At 36.3% G+C, this 18,001-nt stretch overlaps 3 protein-coding genes across 11 annotated transcripts; 2 read left to right on the forward strand and 1 right to left on the reverse strand.

Moving 5' to 3' along the window:
- Positions 1–1,087: 1,087 nt before the first annotated feature.
- On the forward strand, positions 1,088–6,811 carry LOC114753612 (pectin acetylesterase 10). Its single transcript, XM_028942299.1, has 12 exons — positions 1,088–1,675; positions 2,219–2,301; positions 2,748–2,877; positions 2,982–3,055; positions 3,504–3,590; positions 3,669–3,793; positions 3,913–3,973; positions 4,468–4,521; positions 5,278–5,355; positions 5,620–5,725; positions 5,861–6,006; positions 6,423–6,811. Exons 1-12 carry the CDS (start codon positions 1,474–1,476, stop codon positions 6,528–6,530), a joined length of 1,254 nt encoding a protein of 417 aa, XP_028798132.1. The 5' UTR covers positions 1,088–1,473; the 3' UTR covers positions 6,531–6,811.
- Positions 6,812–8,688: 1,877 nt separating this feature from the next.
- LOC114753618 (uncharacterized) lies at positions 8,689–11,531 on the reverse strand. Its single transcript, XM_028942313.1, has 4 exons — positions 11,422–11,531; positions 10,502–10,655; positions 9,777–9,887; positions 8,689–9,378 (listed from the first exon to the last, which is right to left on the reverse strand). Exons 2-4 carry the CDS (start codon positions 10,616–10,618, stop codon positions 9,124–9,126), a joined length of 483 nt encoding a protein of 160 aa, XP_028798146.1. The 5' UTR covers positions 10,619–10,655; positions 11,422–11,531; the 3' UTR covers positions 8,689–9,123.
- Positions 11,532–12,443: 912 nt separating this feature from the next.
- On the forward strand, positions 12,444–16,956 carry LOC114753616 (DEAD-box ATP-dependent RNA helicase 21). Of its 9 annotated transcripts, none has more exons than XM_028942310.1 (4): positions 12,444–14,886; positions 15,869–16,003; positions 16,274–16,321; positions 16,482–16,956. In XM_028942310.1, the coding sequence occupies exon 1, from the start codon at positions 12,524–12,526 to the stop codon at positions 14,714–14,716; it is 2,193 nt and encodes a 730-aa protein (XP_028798143.1). In that variant the 5' UTR covers positions 12,444–12,523; the 3' UTR covers positions 14,717–14,886; positions 15,869–16,003; positions 16,274–16,321; positions 16,482–16,956. The 9 variants fall into 9 exon arrangements, with proteins under 9 accessions (XP_028798143.1, XP_028798144.1, XP_028798145.1 ...); XM_028942311.1 differs by having other exon boundaries at positions 15,869–15,984; XM_028942312.1 differs by having other exon boundaries at positions 15,869–15,976.
- The last annotated feature ends 1,045 nt before the right edge of the window (positions 16,957–18,001 follow it).

The raw sequence follows: 18,001 nt of genomic DNA on the forward strand, positions 1-18,001 counted from the left end.
CTTAAGTAGCTGCTGTACTTGTGCACCGTGATTGCTGTCGCGAATATGTACCTCCATAATATTTTTTTATTTTCTTTTTCTGTGTTGTATGTATCCCTCCTCTTTTTAAATCATGGGGTAATTTTTGTGAAGTTTATGGCCATGTAATCAGCAGCAAATGCTTTGAAAGAGTTGCTCTAATCTCATCTTGACATGATGTCCCCACATTGAGTGATGGACGATAGTAGTCATTGATCGATATTCTTGTGGCCCGTGCAATGTACGGGGGATTTTGCTAGTTGTTTTAATAATAAAATACCTGTACTTAGCACCAAAAAAAAACACAATGCATGCAAGACCTTTGGTGGCCATGTATGAATATTTAAGGAAAATTACACTTGGGTCTTGAGAAATGAACTAGGTCTTAAGAGACGAATCTAATGACAGTTAGGCCGAAGAATAAGTGGTAAATGTCTATTCAATTAGGTGCTAACATAGTAATATGCTAATGTTGTAAATTAGGTATTTGGATCTTACCATTATGTTTCGTTAAATATTTTTCGGAACCTTACGTTTGAGACCCTACAATCATTCTTCCTGTTATTTACTATTAATTGTTAATTCTAATAAAAAATCACCAGCGGTATATCCGTACATATAGTTAAATTTATACAGAAATTTTTGCAAATCTAATGCTTGGGAAGCAACGCCAATAAAATGTGCCAGTATAGCTGCGTCCAAGATTCAATTTTTATGTTGCTTCCCCCATTTATAAACTAATGTGGTCCAGAATCCCACATGAGAAACGAGACAAGTGTTCTCGTTTTGCTGGTCTCCTCCGATTATTCAATACGATGTGGTACCACACCAAAACCAAGTGAACTGAACAAGCTAAGGACATAATGCACGCAGATACAGACAGTAGGTGGGTCATGCATGGCCACGAGGGTCCAGAACCAGCTGGGTGTGGAGAGAGAAAGAAAGGTAAAGATATTGCGATATTGTGGTACAGCTCTGCCCTGCCTTTCTCTTCTCACTTGATCTTCAACCTCGTTCCACCGCCATGTCGGTGGCATCATTTTCTCTCTTTCACTTCCCGCTCTTTTGGCTGTTGGAGCTCTTTATTAAGCCTTTCTGTATCCAACTTTGTTTACCACCCCCAGTTCATTACTATAGAAGGCCATTCCTTGTGATTCCAGTTTCGCTAGTGAATCTGCGGTGTGTTCATTTGCATTTACCTTTTTGTCACCTGGGAGGACTCAGTTATTTATTGCCCTTGTCTTTTGAACTTTCATTTTCATCTCATTGGATTTGGTTATCCTCCGAAAAAATCAAACTTGCCCTCCACTGGCATTGCTTCCCTCCTCTTTCTTTTGGGCTCCATTGCTCTCTTGAGCGTATTCCCTTCAAACCCGAGTTTAAAGTTCTGGGAAAGCTCTATTTCGTTTTACCATTGTCTTCTATTTTTCTATATAGACCCGGGCTGCCAGACCAATGTGCAAAACAAACAAGAGTTCATGGGGCATGAAGCTGTGGTGGTTGGTTGGGTTTGTAGGATTGGTGATTATCAAAGTGGTCGAAGGTTTCGACAATACCAGTGTGACAGAGATGGATTATGTCAAGAGGAGGGTTTTCAATAACAGGCCCTTAATGGTGGGTATCACTTTTATTGATGGAGCTGCTGCCAAAGGCGCAGGTATTTCTTCTTCCTATCTAACCGTTTTTTCTGCATTTATTTTTCTTTCCAAATGACGGTTCTTTTCTTTTTAATATTTTGTACATATACTTCTAAAATCTGCTTGCTTAAGTTGACGGGGCCACCAAAAATTATTTTGTTCTTATGGTGGCTTTTCTCATAGTATATTATTAGTTTCACTTATGAGCATCTGAGCATGGAAGATGCACTCAAGCAATGGTGCCTACGCCGTCATCATTTGAACATTAAGAACCATGAAGATTTAACCATTAAGAATATGGGCAACAAAATCCCTATCAGTAATATTAACATAGTTATAAGTTGCTTGTCTCGTTTGGGATTATTTTAACTGAGACTTGGAGGCGAAGTAGCCTAAACAAACTTTCCCAAATTACATTCTTTAATTTAATTGAGATCTTGCGTTTGATGTGTCAACTTCCAAAACCTTAAAAGCACTATATAGGTCACTGCTTTGAAATGAATCGAACTTTACCAGATAATTTCCCAGTATCATATAGCATGGCTTGCATTCTTCATGTGCAGTTTGTCTGGATGGATCTTTACCAGCTTACCATCTTCACCGTGGTTATGGTTCAGGATCAAATAGTTGGCTTATACAATTGGAGGTGCGTGTTTCACTGTTCAATTTATTGTCATATTTTATTTTTTTAATTCTAAAATACGGTTAAAGCGAGTGATCATACCTTGATCAGCTGCAATGTTTAAGCTAATGCGTTCTTAATTGACTCTTAACTACTTAAGTAAGTAAGCTCAACTTATTGTACAAGTAGTTCTTCTGGTGCATGCTTCCAGAAATCAAAAGAAATTAATGAAACTGAGAAGCTTTTGCTTCATTACATTGGAAGGAAGCCTTCTTTGCCCTCCACCTTAGCTGCAGATATAATTTTAGTCAATCGGGGTATGATTTGTATGGTCAGGACCTGATAGTGTTTTGTTTTTTGTTTTTTTGGTTTTTTGGCCAAAAGGACCTGATACTGTTAAGATAGGTATGTCGTGTGGATTTAACTTGTTCCACCTTAATTGATTACTTCAGCAAGCCTTTTCATGACAGGGAGGGGGCTGGTGTGGAAATATCAAAACTTGTGAGTACAGTAAGAGAACTCGTCATGGTTCATCCAATTCCATGGAAAAGCAGATTCCATTTATTGGAATATTGAGCAACAAAGCTGAAGAAAACCCTGGTCAGAACGCAAACTCAGCATCACTAGATTTTCCATTGTTCACATGCTATTCTATTTGCACTGGAAATCAACTTCATCATTCTGCCTGATGAATTTATTTACAGATTTTTTCAACTGGAACAGAGTAAAAATTCGTTACTGTGATGGTTCATCCTTTAGCGGGGACAGTCAAAATAAAGTAAGTGGCAAAACAGGTCTATTTTCAATGTAATCTATTCCTTGAGCCATGCACTGTGTGAAGTATGATTTGCAGCGTCTATTCGAATACTTTTTCCATGCTAGCATAAAAGTTTTTTCAGGTTTTCATTTGTAGGAGCCAGAATTTTTCCTTCTAATTTTGTTCTGTTCTGCAATTTTTATAAGTTTACAGTTATGGTGGTTTTGCTATATACTCTTAAGGCATGGCATTTTTAATTCTTTATTTGTCATAATTTTCCATCTTCTTTTCTCAGCTTACCTGTTAATTTGGTTTTTGTTCATTTTTGCTTTATATTTGTTGAAAGTAAAATTAAACTGTCAAGTCAAGACAGCTATTTGAAGGGTTTGATCTCATAGTATTATCTGTGGTGGATCATGATAGTTAAGAATGTTGTTGAATCACATCTAATTTCTTCTTTGATCCGTAGGCTGCGGGTCTGTACTTCAGAGGACAACGCATCTGGGCAGCTGCTATGGAGGATTTAATGTCAAAGGGCATGCGCTATGCTAAACAGGTTTACATGACAGTTTCAGCAAAGAAACGATAATTAGCTGCTTGACTTCTGTTTGATTTCATTGATTTGTCCAATTAGGCTCTTCTATCTGGATGTTCTGCTGGAGGATTAGCATCTATACTTCATTGTGACGAATTTAGGGGACTGTTTCCTGCAACTACAAGAGTCAAATGCTTAAGTGATGCTGGATTGTTCCTTGACAGGTAAAAAATCATTTCATGAATTTCAATTCTCATCCTTAATTCATTGGATATGCTCATAGGTCATAGTATTTATATGTAGGCATGCAAATAACAAAATGTTTATTCTTCTTGAGTTGCAGTGTTGATGTATCTGGTGGTCGCACTTTGAGGAGGACATTCAGAGATGTGGTTGCCTTACATGTATTTTTTCTTTTATACTTTCTTGTTGATGTCCTTTTTTTTCTAGTGTCATGACAGATCAAGTAAAATATGACAAATCAGTGAGGGGCAAAGAACCAAATTCTGAAATCCTCGTATTATATTAAATTAGTTAGTTGCCTCGATATTTTGAAGCTTGATATAAAGAGACTGTTTCAACTTGTTTGAGTAGTGAGTTAACAGTGAAGAATTATATTAGGATTTTAAGATTTCATGTCGCATCATATCCACTGATTGTTCAGTCTGCTACTTCAATCACCTGGCCCCCTATATTCCCTTCTGTTTTTTTTTTGGTTATCCCAAGATAAAAAGGAATTGTAGGTGTTTGACCTCAATTTCACAACTCAGAAATTTATATCAATTTCATGGTTGGATGCTTCAGTTGGTCCATCTGATTGCTTGAATATTGTTAACAAGGTGTATAGGATAACCAAAATATACTGAAAATGGAAGTTGGTCTGGATCTTTTGTGGCAGGGAGCAGCAAGGAGCCTTCCAAGGAGTTGTACCGGTCACTTCAATCCAACCTTGGTAACTATTGTTTTGGGTCTTTCAATATTATTAAATTACTAGCGTAGCATTATCACGTGTCTTGTCACCTGAGATATATACTGTGAAAATGGGCATAACATGTGCATGAAATGCTAGTACCGTCATTTTTCAACTGCAGAAGCTCGAGCAGTATGGGAAAATATTTTATTATTTGTTCTGTTACGTGATTGTGAATTCATCATTTGGAAATTAGGGTTTTTAATTGATAAATTGCCGTAATTAGAGTTTTGAACAAAGATTTTGGACCTCTACTTTTGTAAGCCCATAGTAGAACTTGGAAACTTAGTGTCATCAGAATTTTTTACTTTAGTTGCTTATCACTCTGTATTGTTAGCTAGACTATACCTCATGCAAAGTGCACAATGTAGATTCCGAAATCAAATGCTTAATTCTTCAAGGGGCTTCTTGAGGTCTCAAAAAGATGGGTTCTTCATAAATTCATGTTTTGCATGTTGTCAGAGCGAAAGGCAAGATGCTTGGCTTGCCTACAACCCTTCATTATTATCATCAGAAGAGTCTACATTACAAAATGAATGATATGTGTATGACTCAAAATCTTCACGCATTGCATGTGACAATCTAAAAGGAAAAATGTAAATAATCTTAAATTTTGAATTGATCTGCTTAGTAGCATGTTGAATTGATTTTAAATTTTGACAAAATTTCATTTTTATTCTCTCCCACTCTACGTCAGAAGTTCCTCACATGTTTTTTATTTGTTTATTTTGTTCTTAGTGCTTCTTCCCTCAGTATTTAATTTCCAGTGTCAGGACACCGCTATTTATCCTCAACGCAGCTTATGATACTTGGCAGGCAAATCCCTATAACCCTGTCTCTTTAGATTGATTATTTATGAGAAATACCATTGTAGTCTTTATAAAACTTCAAAAACAAGTTCCTTTACATTGAAGAATCTTATAATTTTGTTGGACATGTGGCCTTGTCAGCTATTACCTCATCACATTGAGGGAGCATATTTAGGATGAATTAGGAACGTGTAATCTCTTAACATATGAACATTGTGATCCCTATTGTCAAGTTGTATTTGACTTGTGTAATTTCTTTCACTTCTATCAGATTCAGGCCAGCCTGGCACCGCCATCAGTGGATCGTCGTTGGAATTGGGCTGAGTGCAGAAAAAATTACGCACGTTGCAGTGCATCGCAGATTCATTATCTTCAAGGTGGTTAAGTTGAACTTTAAGAATATTCATTCTTGAATCTGCCTGTGTTTTAAATAGCAGCAGTTTCAAGTTGTTACTTAATCCTTTCATATTTCAACTGTTCTCTTTTGTGTTGTCAAACCTTGTACAATGTAGGATTCCGAAATCAGATGGTTAATTCTGTACGGGGCTTTTCAAGATCCCACAAAAATGGATTGTTCATAAATTCATGTTTCGCGCATTGTCAGACCGAAAGACAGGATACTTGGTTTGCCTACAATTCTCCCCATATTGGAAACAGAGTATGTGCATTCTAAATCATTTGTTATGATTTATGAATAACCTAAACTCACTACTATACTTTTCTCTCTCAATGTGCCATATGCGTTCACAACTTTTATTTACAGATAATCCAGATTAGATGAACTTCTAAATAAATAAATCCTAAATTGCTTTATTCAATTATGTAATTACAAATATTTAGATCAATGATCTTGTAGCCTAGTGGCATGAAAACTTCCTTATAAATGGGAGGTCGCAGGTTTGGTCCTTTGTAACCCCAGGTTGTTAGTGCCTGGCCCTTTAAATAAAGAAAAGTATATTTAAATCACAAATCCTAGCATGCCATGTTTATTTTTTCTCTTTAGTTTTCTGATATTTGCTTCATGGGCTTTAAGGGCTTATTTCTTTCTCTAATACATGGCTAAAACACATGCAGGGGATTGCACAGTCTGTTGGAAACTGGTTTTTTGACAGAGTTGGAATCCAGGCTATTGGTTGTGCTTACCCTTGTGACAAAACCTGCCATAATTTGGTCTTTGAGTGAAAAATAAAACTGCCTAAATTATCATTCTTTAAGAATTTTGTTTTACTCTCTACCATTGACATTGCCAATATATCATTGGAATGTTTAAAGTTAGGACTTTGTTAGAAGAAGCAAGCTGTGTTATAAAACCAGATCACAGCCATAGAAGCATTTCTAAAACTCATTCATTCATGTGAAGCGTTGGTTGAGCTTTTAAAGGTTGATTATATTAAATCATTGTAAGCATGTAAATCTGAATTTCTGTCTCTGCAACTTCTTTGTTATGACTTTATATTCAGTTATGCATTGATTGTGTTGCCAGAAGAATATATTGCCTTCGTTATGATAGTTTTTCTGATTTTAATGCCTCTGTTCTCTTCCGTTTTGAGTTGGAGGATGTTCAGGCCATGGTTGATTTGAAAGGTGAGGCATCATGGTCAATGCAAAGATATAAGCACAGGTGTGGGTGTCTAAGAGAGCCATCATATATATGTAACTTTGTTCTCTTGTTTCGCTTTTATTGGGAAAGAGAGTGAAACAAGAGAACAAAGTTACATACATACATACATATATATTTTGCCAACATACATATAGATTTCATATGTCATAATTATATTAGCTTTTGTTTTTTCCCCTTATTTGTTTCAAAATCAACCCTCATTTATTTTTGTTTTCGAAATTCCCTTTTAGAAAATCAATTTTAAACCAATAAAATAAAATAATCCATTTGTCGAGCAAAAGGAGAGGGAGGAATTCGACCTCTCAATAGTTTTTTGGTTTCGAACTATACTGCTTCTTCAAACTCGGGGTTAAGTGAAGTAGGAGGAAGGGAAATCCGCTGGCAATCAATAGTGAGAAGCTTCATAAATTTTTGAGGATCTGTGGGTGCATGTTTATGTAAAAAAAGAGCGAAATGTAAATAATATATAGGGAGAATTATAATGAGGTTCCAAGCAAGGAAAACAATTAAAAAACAAGTTCCAGAGGTTATTATTCTCACTATACAACTTGTTATTAAAAGCTGTTGAAATTGTTATTAGGATTTTTTAATAATTATTTCTCTTTTATGGGACTTGATTGTAATTTTTCATTATACATATTCTCATTTCAGGGTGATTTTTTTTTAAGACCATTATTCACATTAATCAAGTAGATAGTGACACTCAAATGTCTTCATTTTCTTGCATCACTCTCTTTTAAGTTATTTTTCGGTTTTAGATTTTGGCGTTACTCTTTCCCCCTATTTTATTGTTTCTTTTAAAAATTTGTGCAAATAGAATACGGAAGAAAATTAAATTAAAATAATTAATTCTAAAAGTAATGTAATGTGAAATTTTTACACTTTTAAGGTATATAAAATATTATCCAAATTAGAGTAATCCTATATCTTGCTAGATAAGTTTTTCTTGCCAACGTCTTGCTGGATTAGTTACTACAATGAAAACTGAAAAGTGAGTTCATTTTCATTTTCATTATCATCAATAACTACTATGTCTTGTAATCATTATTGAAAGATACTTCTTCTGGTTAAAAATATAAGTTAAATTTTATTTCCTGTATTTTATTTTTCTACTTTTTAAGAAATATAAAAATAAATTCTTTCTAATTCTCAAAATATTTTTTTAAATTCCATTTCCTATTACATTTCCCTCTATTTGGTGCCCCAAACAAATCCTTTGTTGAGACCACATTCTTGTTATTAGTGGACTTAAATGCTTATATGCATCTTACTTGTCATGATATATGGGATACAAGGCAAGATTTAAAGTTCAAGGCATCTCATTCCATTGAAAAGCACCAAAGCCTCCCCCACCAGATTTTCTCCGTGATGCCTTGATTTCGCTAATTTATTAGCATACATTAAAAAATATTTTTTCAATTATAATCTTGTCTGTAAAGAAACTACATGAAAAATAATGAATGCAAATTTATTACAAAAAAATAATAAATAACATATTTAATAGGGATAAAAATAAAAAGACAATTTTAAAATTTTAGACAAAGATGATTTATTTTTTATTTAAAAAAATCACTATAATAGGAGTTGTTTCTTATAAAAAGGATGGAGGGAGTATTTCTCAATATATATCTGAACAGATTTTAAATGTTGAAAAGATGAACACATTCCTTGCGAAACTTCTTGAGTTATCATCTTTCTTGTGCACTGTACGATGTGTACTTCCTCTAATATAACACTTTTTCCCATGCTAAGCTCAATTATTTTCTCATCAATGTCTGAACAGTGATCCATTTTGCACAACAAAACAGAACTTTGTCATCTCAACGCTCTCAGCGAGACATCTCAACTAATTTTCTAGGAAGCCCTGGAACATAGAATGGAGAAATTACAATTGCCACTTTTGAGATATGGCCAAACGCTCAAACCACAGAAAAGCTCTCTCTCCGTCTTGAATGTTACACCCAGCACCGGTGGTTTTAGTGGTCATCAAAGTTTCCTAGAATATTTGTTATCAGGCTCTCCAATAAAAACATAACACGAGACGCAAATTTTTTCAAAGATCCAACTATGTGACGCCAAGTTGGAGGGGAAAAAAATCCTACTTGTCATGTTATAGAATAAGAACCTGATAGCAAAAATACCTAAAAACTGTACCTAACTTTTGGCATTCAAAATTTGCGAAGCTTCCTCCGGGAGTTTAGATGTGGATGGCTGGTTCTGGTTGGCACGGAACTTTTCTAGTTGGCGTGCAGCAGAAATTTTTTCTGCTTCAACTTGCTCAAGTAAAGCCTGTTGCTCCATTGCTTTTAGCATTTCTTCCGAAGTTTTCTCTTTCCCTTCTAGATGCATTTTCATTATAATCTCGGCTTCCTCGTCAATAGGTTTGAAGTATTCTTCAACGGCTGCTTCCTGAATGGAAGTTACAACTAGCTTGAGTTCCTCATATCAATGAATCATAGAGGAAAAATCAAAGAAACGCAATCAAACAGAGGTGAACTTTTTTCACATGATAGAAAAATGTCTCATTAAAGACAATCATGAGGGAACGCGGGTGATGCAGCATTGGGAAAACAAGGACAGAATTTTATTTCAAATAACCAGTGTAGGTCCTGAAAGAGAAGAGCACTAAAATGTGAATCCTAGATAAGAAGTCCTGGGATGCATATAGTACAAGTTTTCCTTTAAAAAATAAAAATCTTTTCAGATTTGATACTGTGCCAGTCAAATTGGTCAATGACAGATAAGGATCACATTTAAACTTCTTAGTTCAGTCTCCACCATTTAAAATGTTAAGAGATTGAGCTTACTGTCTCTTCCAACTTCTTGTTTAAAGCCTGCATTTCTTCAACCATACGGCGAACCTCAGATATAATAATCTGCTCAGGTACTTTGTTCAAAGCTGCCTTCCTCTCTTGTGCCTTTCATAATCAAATGCCATACACACCAGAGTGGGAGTAGATATAACAAATGTCAGAAAGAAATCGAGAGCAAGGAACAGCTGACAGTTCACATCAGATAAAAATTCACATTGGTGCATAAAGAATGAAGGTTAAAACCACTTTAGCCTCTTGTGATAATGAGCCTAGCAGCAATGAAAAAGGAGAAGGATTAAAGTCAAATCTTTTTTATGTTGTTTACCCTATATTTTGGGATTCTCATATTTTTATTTTGGAAAATCGTATGCTGTTGCTTCTTCGGAATTTGCTCCTTATTCAGATATTTGATAAACATGAATATTACCATTTAAAAAATACCTCACTTTTGGTACATTTGAAACAATTTGAGCCTAGGATTTCTGAAGACTATCCTGCTTAACAGGTGTAGTTCGTGCTTTCTCACACTTCAGATTAGGCAGGGCTCCCTTGATTTTTAAAATGTGAGGCTCACTTCTCTCCCTTGCATAGAACCACAGCTCCACTTGAATAAAGCAGCAGTTCATTTGTCTATGTTTATCTTCTCAATTAGCCTCTAAAAGGGAACAGTTACTGATTCAAGAACATGATTGTTGTTGAGACAAGAGAATATGCCACACCTGTTTAAGTTGGTTCTCCAGTTGCAGCCTAAAAGATCGTATTCTTCGCTCCTCATATCCAGAAAGCACCCGTACATAAAATAAAGCTTTTCTTCCGAAGTCTAACAACTTATTCATGTTAGCCAATGACCACCAACTAATTTTTTTTTTTCCCCTGCAAGAATAAGATTTTTTAGCTCAGATGCCATAATCAAAGTTTGATCAGAACTAATTCACATGAAAGTTTTGAACGAATGCATTTACTAAGCTTTACATGGCAGCCCCATGGGGTCAAACACAGACAATCTCACCAAGTGAAAGACATAAGTCACAGGAAAGAGTGCTAAATCCAAGGCTTTTTATTTAATTTCTGATTGTTTAATTCAAATTGTTTAACGTAGTACCCTTTCAATCTATCTCTCAGCTCTCCCCGCTGATATAAACACACTATTTACTACTAAGACAATCCAGTAAGAAAATTCAGTTTGATCGATCGTCATATGACATAGGATTTTTTGTTCTTTTAGGCGCCCATCTCTTAGGGTGGAAGCAGATAAAAAAATTGCAAACGAACAACAGAGTGGAAAGCTGTCCGGAGAAGAATCTGAGGGTAAAATGCATATCAACATAATTAGGAATTAATGCCGGCATTGTAGATAGCTACTTACAATAATGGTAGTACAAAACTTGGATAGTTAACATTTTAAGGTACAGGTACTGTTCTCCAAGGATAATTTCAAAAATGGCCCAATTACAATTTCTCAAATTCAAAGGAGTCCCAGGATTTTTCATTACTCTAAAACGGTAAGCCAAAAAAAATCAGAAAAGATCAGTCCAGTTTCAAAGCATCCGTTTCACCCCACGATTCAAAGGAATCTTTCCAACTCTAACAGATCGGGAATTCAAAGAAGAAAATAAAAAAGATCGAAAGGGAGCTTTACCAATGCCCAGTGGAACAGAAAGCACCCGACGTACTGAACCGCAGACGATCGGCGACGGCGGAGAATGGTCTCCGGGTATGAGAGATTCGATGATCCCTGAGCTATGCGTGGTGCGATGAAGCTCACTAAGCTTCGGCTAAAGTCAGACTCAAATGATAAATCTTAAAATACGAAAAATAGGAAAACGACAGACGCCGTCGTTTCTGCCTGAGCAATTTTACCAAGCCAAACAAGAAGAGCATATGAATTTCCAAGTGTATTTGATTTTTAATTTGTCAAAAAGAGGAAGTTTATTTGTCAAACATATGTTTGATAGAAATTATTTAGTTGATATATAAAAAAAATTAAAATATATAATCACTAGGAAGAATATGAATTTTAAGATGTAAATTGAACTAAGAAATAAATAATATAGAATATCTAGAGAAATAAAATAAAAATAAATTATGGATATAATAATGAAATATATACATTATACATAATAATATATTATTTTAAAAAAGTTTTGGCCAACTTTTATATTCTTTTTAAACCAGTACTTTACATTCTTTGTTGTTATATTTTTTTTATAGACAGATATTTTTTTATTAAAACAATTTTATTCGAAACACTGTTAAGTACTAAATGTAAGTATATTTTCCTAATGAAAATTTGAACATTAATTCATCAAGTTGTGTGATACTAACTTTTTTCGTTACACCCAAGTTCTATTAGTTATATTTTTCTCCAAACATATAAACATATAAACATAGAGAATCCAAACTTTTTTTTTTGGATAAAAGAATTCAAACTTTAAAAAAAAAATGGATATCTATTTTTTTTACCAGAAAAAGAATTGTATATGATTACGGCCCAACAAGAAAAGATTGTTATGTTGGGCTGGCAAAAAAGGTTATGAATTAGGACCTAGGGGTGATAAGCCCATGAAAAATGGGCTGCTTCTAGAACTAAGTGGGCCAAAGAAAATGAGATCGTTAAGAGGGATCTATCATCCTACGATTGACTAGAGCATGCACCCGCTGTCCCCTCCTGCGTTTAACCAAGCGATCCCAAAATTCCCGATTTCCCTGTTTGGTGGGGATTTTCGTCAACACTCGAAGCCATGAAACGCCCGATCGATGACATCGTTGTGCCCTTGGCTTCTTCGGCTGCCTCCTCCGCCGCTGCGGCTCCTTCGAAACCGGTGTTCTTAACGAAAGCTCAACGTGAACAATTGGCTCTTCAGCGACGCCAAGAAGAAATCGCCGAACAAAGACGCCGTCAGGAACAACTGCTTTCTCGGAACCGCCCATCCGACCCGAACTCTGATTCTAAACCCTCCGATTCCGATCGACGGGACCGGGACCGGGACCGGGACCGGGAACGGGAACGGGACCGCGACCGCGACCGGGACCGGGACCGGGACCGGGATAGAGAGCGGGACCGTGAGCGCGAGCGTGAGCGAGATAGGGCTCGGGATCGGGACCGTGAAACAGAACGCAGGAACCGTGAGAGGGAGCGTGAAGAGGAGGCTAGGGCCCGCGAGCGTGCTCGGACGGAGAAATTGGCAGAGCGGGAGCGTGAGAAAGAGCTTGAAGCGATCAAGGAGCAGTATCTTGGCTCGAAGAAGCCTAAGAAGCGGGTTATCAAACCCAGTGAGAAGTTTCGGTTTTCTTTCGATTGGGAGAACACGGAGGATACTTCTCGTGACATGAACATTCTTTACCAGAATCCTCACGAAGCGCAGCTTCTCTTTGGTCGTGGCTTTCGTGCTGGCATGGACCGGCGTGAGCAGAAGAAGCTTGCTGCTAAGAATGAGAAGGAGATGCGTGAACAGATCCGGAAGAAGGAGGGCGTGGAGGAGAAGCCCGAAGAGGCTGTTGCACAACGGCGAAAGGAGGCTGCTGCTGACCTCTATGACACCTTTGACATGAGAGTTGACCGCCACTGGAGCGAGAAGAAGCTTGAGGAGATGACTGAGAGGGATTGGCGTATATTCAGGGAGGATTTCAATATTTCCTACAAGGGTTCTAAAATTCCTCGTCCAATGCGTAGCTGGACTGAGAGTAAGTTGAGTCTTGAGCTATTGAAGGCGGTTGAGAAGGCTGGGTACAAAACCCCTTCTCCCATTCAGATGGCTGCCATCCCTCTTGGCCTTCAGCAGCGTGATGTCATTGGCGTTGCCGAGACAGGTTCAGGGAAGACCGCTGCTTTTGTGCTTCCCATGCTGAGTTACATCACAAGGCTTCCTCCCATGAGTGAAGAGAATGAGGCTGAGGGTCCCTATGCTGTTGTCATGGCACCTACCCGTGAACTTGCACAGCAGATTGAGGATGAGACCGTGAAGTTTGCCCAGTATCTTGGAATCAAAGTGGTTTCCATTGTTGGTGGACAGTCAATTGAAGAGCAAGGTTTTAAAATAAGGCAAGGTTGTGAAATTGTAATTGCCACTCCTGGTCGATTGATTGATTGCTTGGAGAGGCGTTATGCTGTCCTAAATCAGTGCAATTATGTTGTTCTTGATGAGGCTGACCGCATGATTGATATGGGGTTTGAGCCTCAAGTAATGGGTGTCCTGGATGCAATGCCTTCCAGCAATCTGAAACCAGAAAATGAAGATGAAGAGCTTGATGAGAAGAGGATTTACAGAACTACTTATATGTTCAGTGCCACCATGCCTCCTGCTGTTGAGCGGCTTGCTAGGAAATACCTGAGGAACCCTGTTGTGGTAACCATAGGCACTGCAGGAAAGGCTACTGATTTGATCAGCCAGCATGTGATTATGATGAAGGAATCTGAAAAGTTTTTCAAACTGCAACGGCTGCTTGATGAACTTAATGACAAGACAGCAATTGTATTCGTTAACACTAAGAAAAATGCTGACATGGTTGCAAAGAATTTGGATAGGGATGGCTACCGTGTAACCACTCTGCATGGTGGCAAGTCACAGGAGCAGAGAGAGATTAGTCTTGAAGGATTTAGGACCAAGAGATATAATGTCTTGGTTGCTACTGATGTTGCAGGGCGTGGGATTGACATACCTGATGTGGCTCATGTCATAAACTATGACATGCCTGGGAATATTGAGATGTACACACATCGTATTGGACGTACTGGTCGTGCTGGGAAGACAGGTGTTGCTACGACGTTCCTGACTCTTCATGACACTGATGTCTTTTATGACCTCAAACAGATGCTTATACAGAGTAATAGTCCTGTCCCTCCTGAATTGGCCAGACATGAGGCTTCAAAATTCAAGCCAGGAACTATTCCTGATAGACCACCTAGACGGAATGACACCGTATTTGCACATTGAAGACTTAGTTGTTCGAATAGGCAGTTTTAAAAGGGAGCACCGACGTTGTGCGTGACAATGAGTTTTTTAGATGGCTGAACAGCTTGCCAGTGGAGCTAAGGGGGCGTAATCTGCTTTTTGTAGACGAATAGCGTTGTATTTAGTTTAATCATAACTATCCTTTAGTCCTGGTAATCTTACTATTGCCTATATTCTGCCTCACAAATGTTATAGCTCTTATAATTATTTGTCGTAGAAATTGCTTGTGTTGACGGAGAATCCTTGATTGATGTTTTTCGATTGACCTCAATCATTTTAATCACATGGTAATATGGCTTTTTCTGATCTATTTATGATTTAATGGCTTTATGCAGGATATTATTGTAATATTATTGTTGTGTATAATAGTTTTAGATTAATTTCAAGGATTTAAATTAGCTTTTAAAGTTTTGCTGATTTCTGCGATCAGATGGCATGGTATTCTGTTATGTAGCATCATTTGAATGAATTGATTGTGCTAAAGTCTGATCTTTCCATGCTATATATGCCTTCTAACTCTGGTACACATCATGTGTGTTTTTGTAAAATATCTTTTTGATTAACTTGGCTGTAGCCAAGTTTACCTATTGAATAGTGTCATATTTAATATGATGCAACTATGATTCTAAAAGAGGGAAGTTATATGGACCAGCTAAAGAGAAAGTTAACTGGTTAACATCCTTGATCAAGTCTTTCCCTAGCTGGATAGGAGTTTACTATATTATCGATCGTGCTTAGTTTCCTCCTTTTCCTTTATTTTTATTGGTACTAATTGTTGACATTTTGTGTTGCTTGTTAGAGTTGTCCCTCCATGGGTGAATGAATGGGGTAGGGGAGTGTTAGTAATTATATTATTCCAAAAGGGAAGCTATCGTCCTTGTGTTACCTCATTTTTTGATGCGGCCTGGCAAGCTTATATGACAAGTGTGTTATCTAAAATCCAGGAAGCTGGAGTTGTTTGGAATTTTTTATTTTTTAAAAAAATATGAATCTTGTAGTCTAATTTCATTCCTGATTGTTTTTATGTTTTTGTGGGATGTGCCACTTGCTGCTTTAAGTGACTAGTTTTCCAAGATGTCAATGAACAAGATGTACTTCTATTTATCGACAATATCTTCCGATTTGTTCAAGCAGGATCCGAAGCATCTGCCTTATTGGTCATACTTCATATCGTTCTCTGAAGTGCAGGTGCAGGAGCGTAGCCACTCCGAGCAGGGGAAGCTTATTGTACCTACGTGGCAAGTGTGTCAGTTAGGGACTTGACTCTATGTATGGAAACATTATTTGTTGATATTTTTACATTTTACACTATGCCTTGCCAATCAACTTGTGTTTTCTAATATTATATGGTATTTCTACACATGTTTCATGGTTGTTGATAATTCTCTTTGTCCTTTATCCTTTCTTTTTGTGGTATCTGATAACAAAAAAATTTAGAAGCTAATAGGTTTCTCCAATTCTAGCATTTTGGTTTTATTGAGTGATTAGTTTAAATCATGCAAAATGCATCTTCTATCTTATTGCCTCGTTGTCTTATAGGTTGTGGATTTTGGGGAGAGTTGTCCTGTTCGTCGCTCGTGTTCCAAGGTCTACGTAAATCCTTTCATGAAAGTTGTTGAATTTTATTTCTTCTATACAAGTGCTCATCTTTTTAGTAGTTTTTAGCTTGTTAAGTTTTTGTCGTGAGTTGCCAACAGTTCTAATATGTTCTTTAGTTTCTTTTCTGTTGCCTGTTGGATTTGAAAAGGGGGCTCAGGAAAGCACACAACTTTACTTCACAGACAGAGTTCGTTTGGTGTTGGTTGACTATCATGAACCGAATGCCAAACTTTTTTCCAAAGCACATTTGACAGGATGGTAAATTTTATGTATTTGGATGTGATCTCATGTTATGTGTATCACACGATCCATAGCTCGGCGAAGACGACGATTTCTCAAGGCATATTTAAACTGTCAACTTTTTAAAATTTGTTTGACTGGTTTATTTGCAAGTCCTTTCCACGTATGAGTGATATCTCTTGGCATCTGTATGAGGGAATCCTTCATTGTTTAGCTTTGTAATGCGGTCAACCATACGTCTGGTTTTAAAGTTTATGGGATAGTACCTGGTCATAAGTGGAGTGTGCTGGGGATATGCTTGTGTTGATTGTGGAAGGGACCATCCTTAACACCAAAACAATGCTTGCAATAAAGAATGAAATAAAAAATGACTTGAGCTGTAATAATGCTTGCAATTTTCGAAGTTAAAACTTTCAATAAATTTAAATCTTTTAATCTCGTTTATTTATTAAAATTTAACTTACTTTGATGTGATCTTTTAAATATAGATGTTGCCTGAAAATGTTTTGCAGTTGTATATATTTATTTTCAATTAAAAATGATATAATTTTGAAATTCTTATAGAAATATGTCATAATTGAAAATCTTTTAAATGTATTTCATAAAACATGTCGTTAAAAAATTACTCAATTTTTGGATCTTCTTGTTAACATCTTAAGTTGCTTAAATTTTGTCTAAATTTAGTAGAAATATGACATAGATAATTAATAAATATTAATGTTTGCAGATAAATTAGAGATTGAGCATAGTGAGAGGTAAATTAATAAGAAAAAATTATTTTAATATGGTTTTTAATTAAAAAAAATACTTCAAGAATATCTTGAGAATATTGTATATTCTTGAGAATATTGTTTAATGGTGTTAATAACTTGGACTAAAATATATGTTTTAAAAATAGGGATCTCTGTAATTAAGACAAAATAAAAGAGGTTAGAGTATTTTATTTTATAAATAAACATGTTCAAGATTTAGAAAGAAAAAAAAAAACAGAGGCATAAATGGCAATAGCAAATAAATATTTTGTTCACCGTTAACCACTGTTTCATGCGTGATAGGCAATTCCCACCTTGGAGGGGCCTCTTTACCAAACAAAAGGCCTCAATCATGCCATTGCAAGGCCAATATTCAAGGTGTGTCTTTACCAAAAACTTCTCATAATATCCTTAGTTTGAGGAATGAGGACCAACCAAACAACTAAACACCGGTTCTTAAAGTAAAATCTAATTGTTAAGTTAATTTTGGTTCTAAATATGAGACTTATTTTTCATATTTATCAATTTTTTCTAAATTATCTTTATGGATACTCTCTCAACTATAATTAAGTAAATGAGAGATGAAGGATATTAAGAAAAATGATTATGGTGTTTTAGAAAAAACATGTGATATTTTTTTATAATTAACTAACTTAGCTAACTTATTTAATCTAAT

This window comes from Neltuma alba, unplaced genomic scaffold (genome assembly GCF_004799145.2).
Source record: "Neltuma alba isolate B1F8T4 unplaced genomic scaffold, ASM479914v2 tig00008026_pilon, whole genome shotgun sequence".
NCBI classification, from domain to species: Eukaryota; Viridiplantae; Streptophyta; class Magnoliopsida; order Fabales; family Fabaceae; genus Neltuma; species Neltuma alba.

Bases quoted from the DNA above. Each gene is read 5' to 3' on its own strand.
- LOC114753612 (XM_028942299.1), top strand. From the start codon at position 1,474: ATGTGCAAAACAAACAAGAGTTCATGGGGCATGAAGCTGTGGTGGTTG. The intron at 1,676-2,218 runs GTATTTCTTCTT...CTTCATGTGCAG, and splicing joins AGCTGCTGCCAAAGGCGCAG to TTTGTCTGGATGGATCTTTA. The intron at 5,726-5,860 runs GTGGTTAAGTTG...TGTACAATGTAG, and splicing joins GCAGATTCATTATCTTCAAG to GATTCCGAAATCAGATGGTT.
- LOC114753618 (XM_028942313.1), bottom strand. From the start codon at position 10,618: ATGAATAAGTTGTTAGACTTCGGAAGAAAAGCTTTATTTTATGTACGG. The intron at 9,888-10,501 runs GTGTGGCATATT...TGATTATGAAAG, and splicing joins TGGAGAACCAACTTAAACAG to GCACAAGAGAGGAAGGCAGC. The intron at 9,379-9,776 runs GTAAGCTCAATC...ACTTCCATTCAG, and splicing joins ACAAGAAGTTGGAAGAGACA to GAAGCAGCCGTTGAAGAATA.
- LOC114753616 (XM_028942304.1), top strand. From the start codon at position 12,524: ATGAAACGCCCGATCGATGACATCGTTGTGCCCTTGGCTTCTTCGGCT.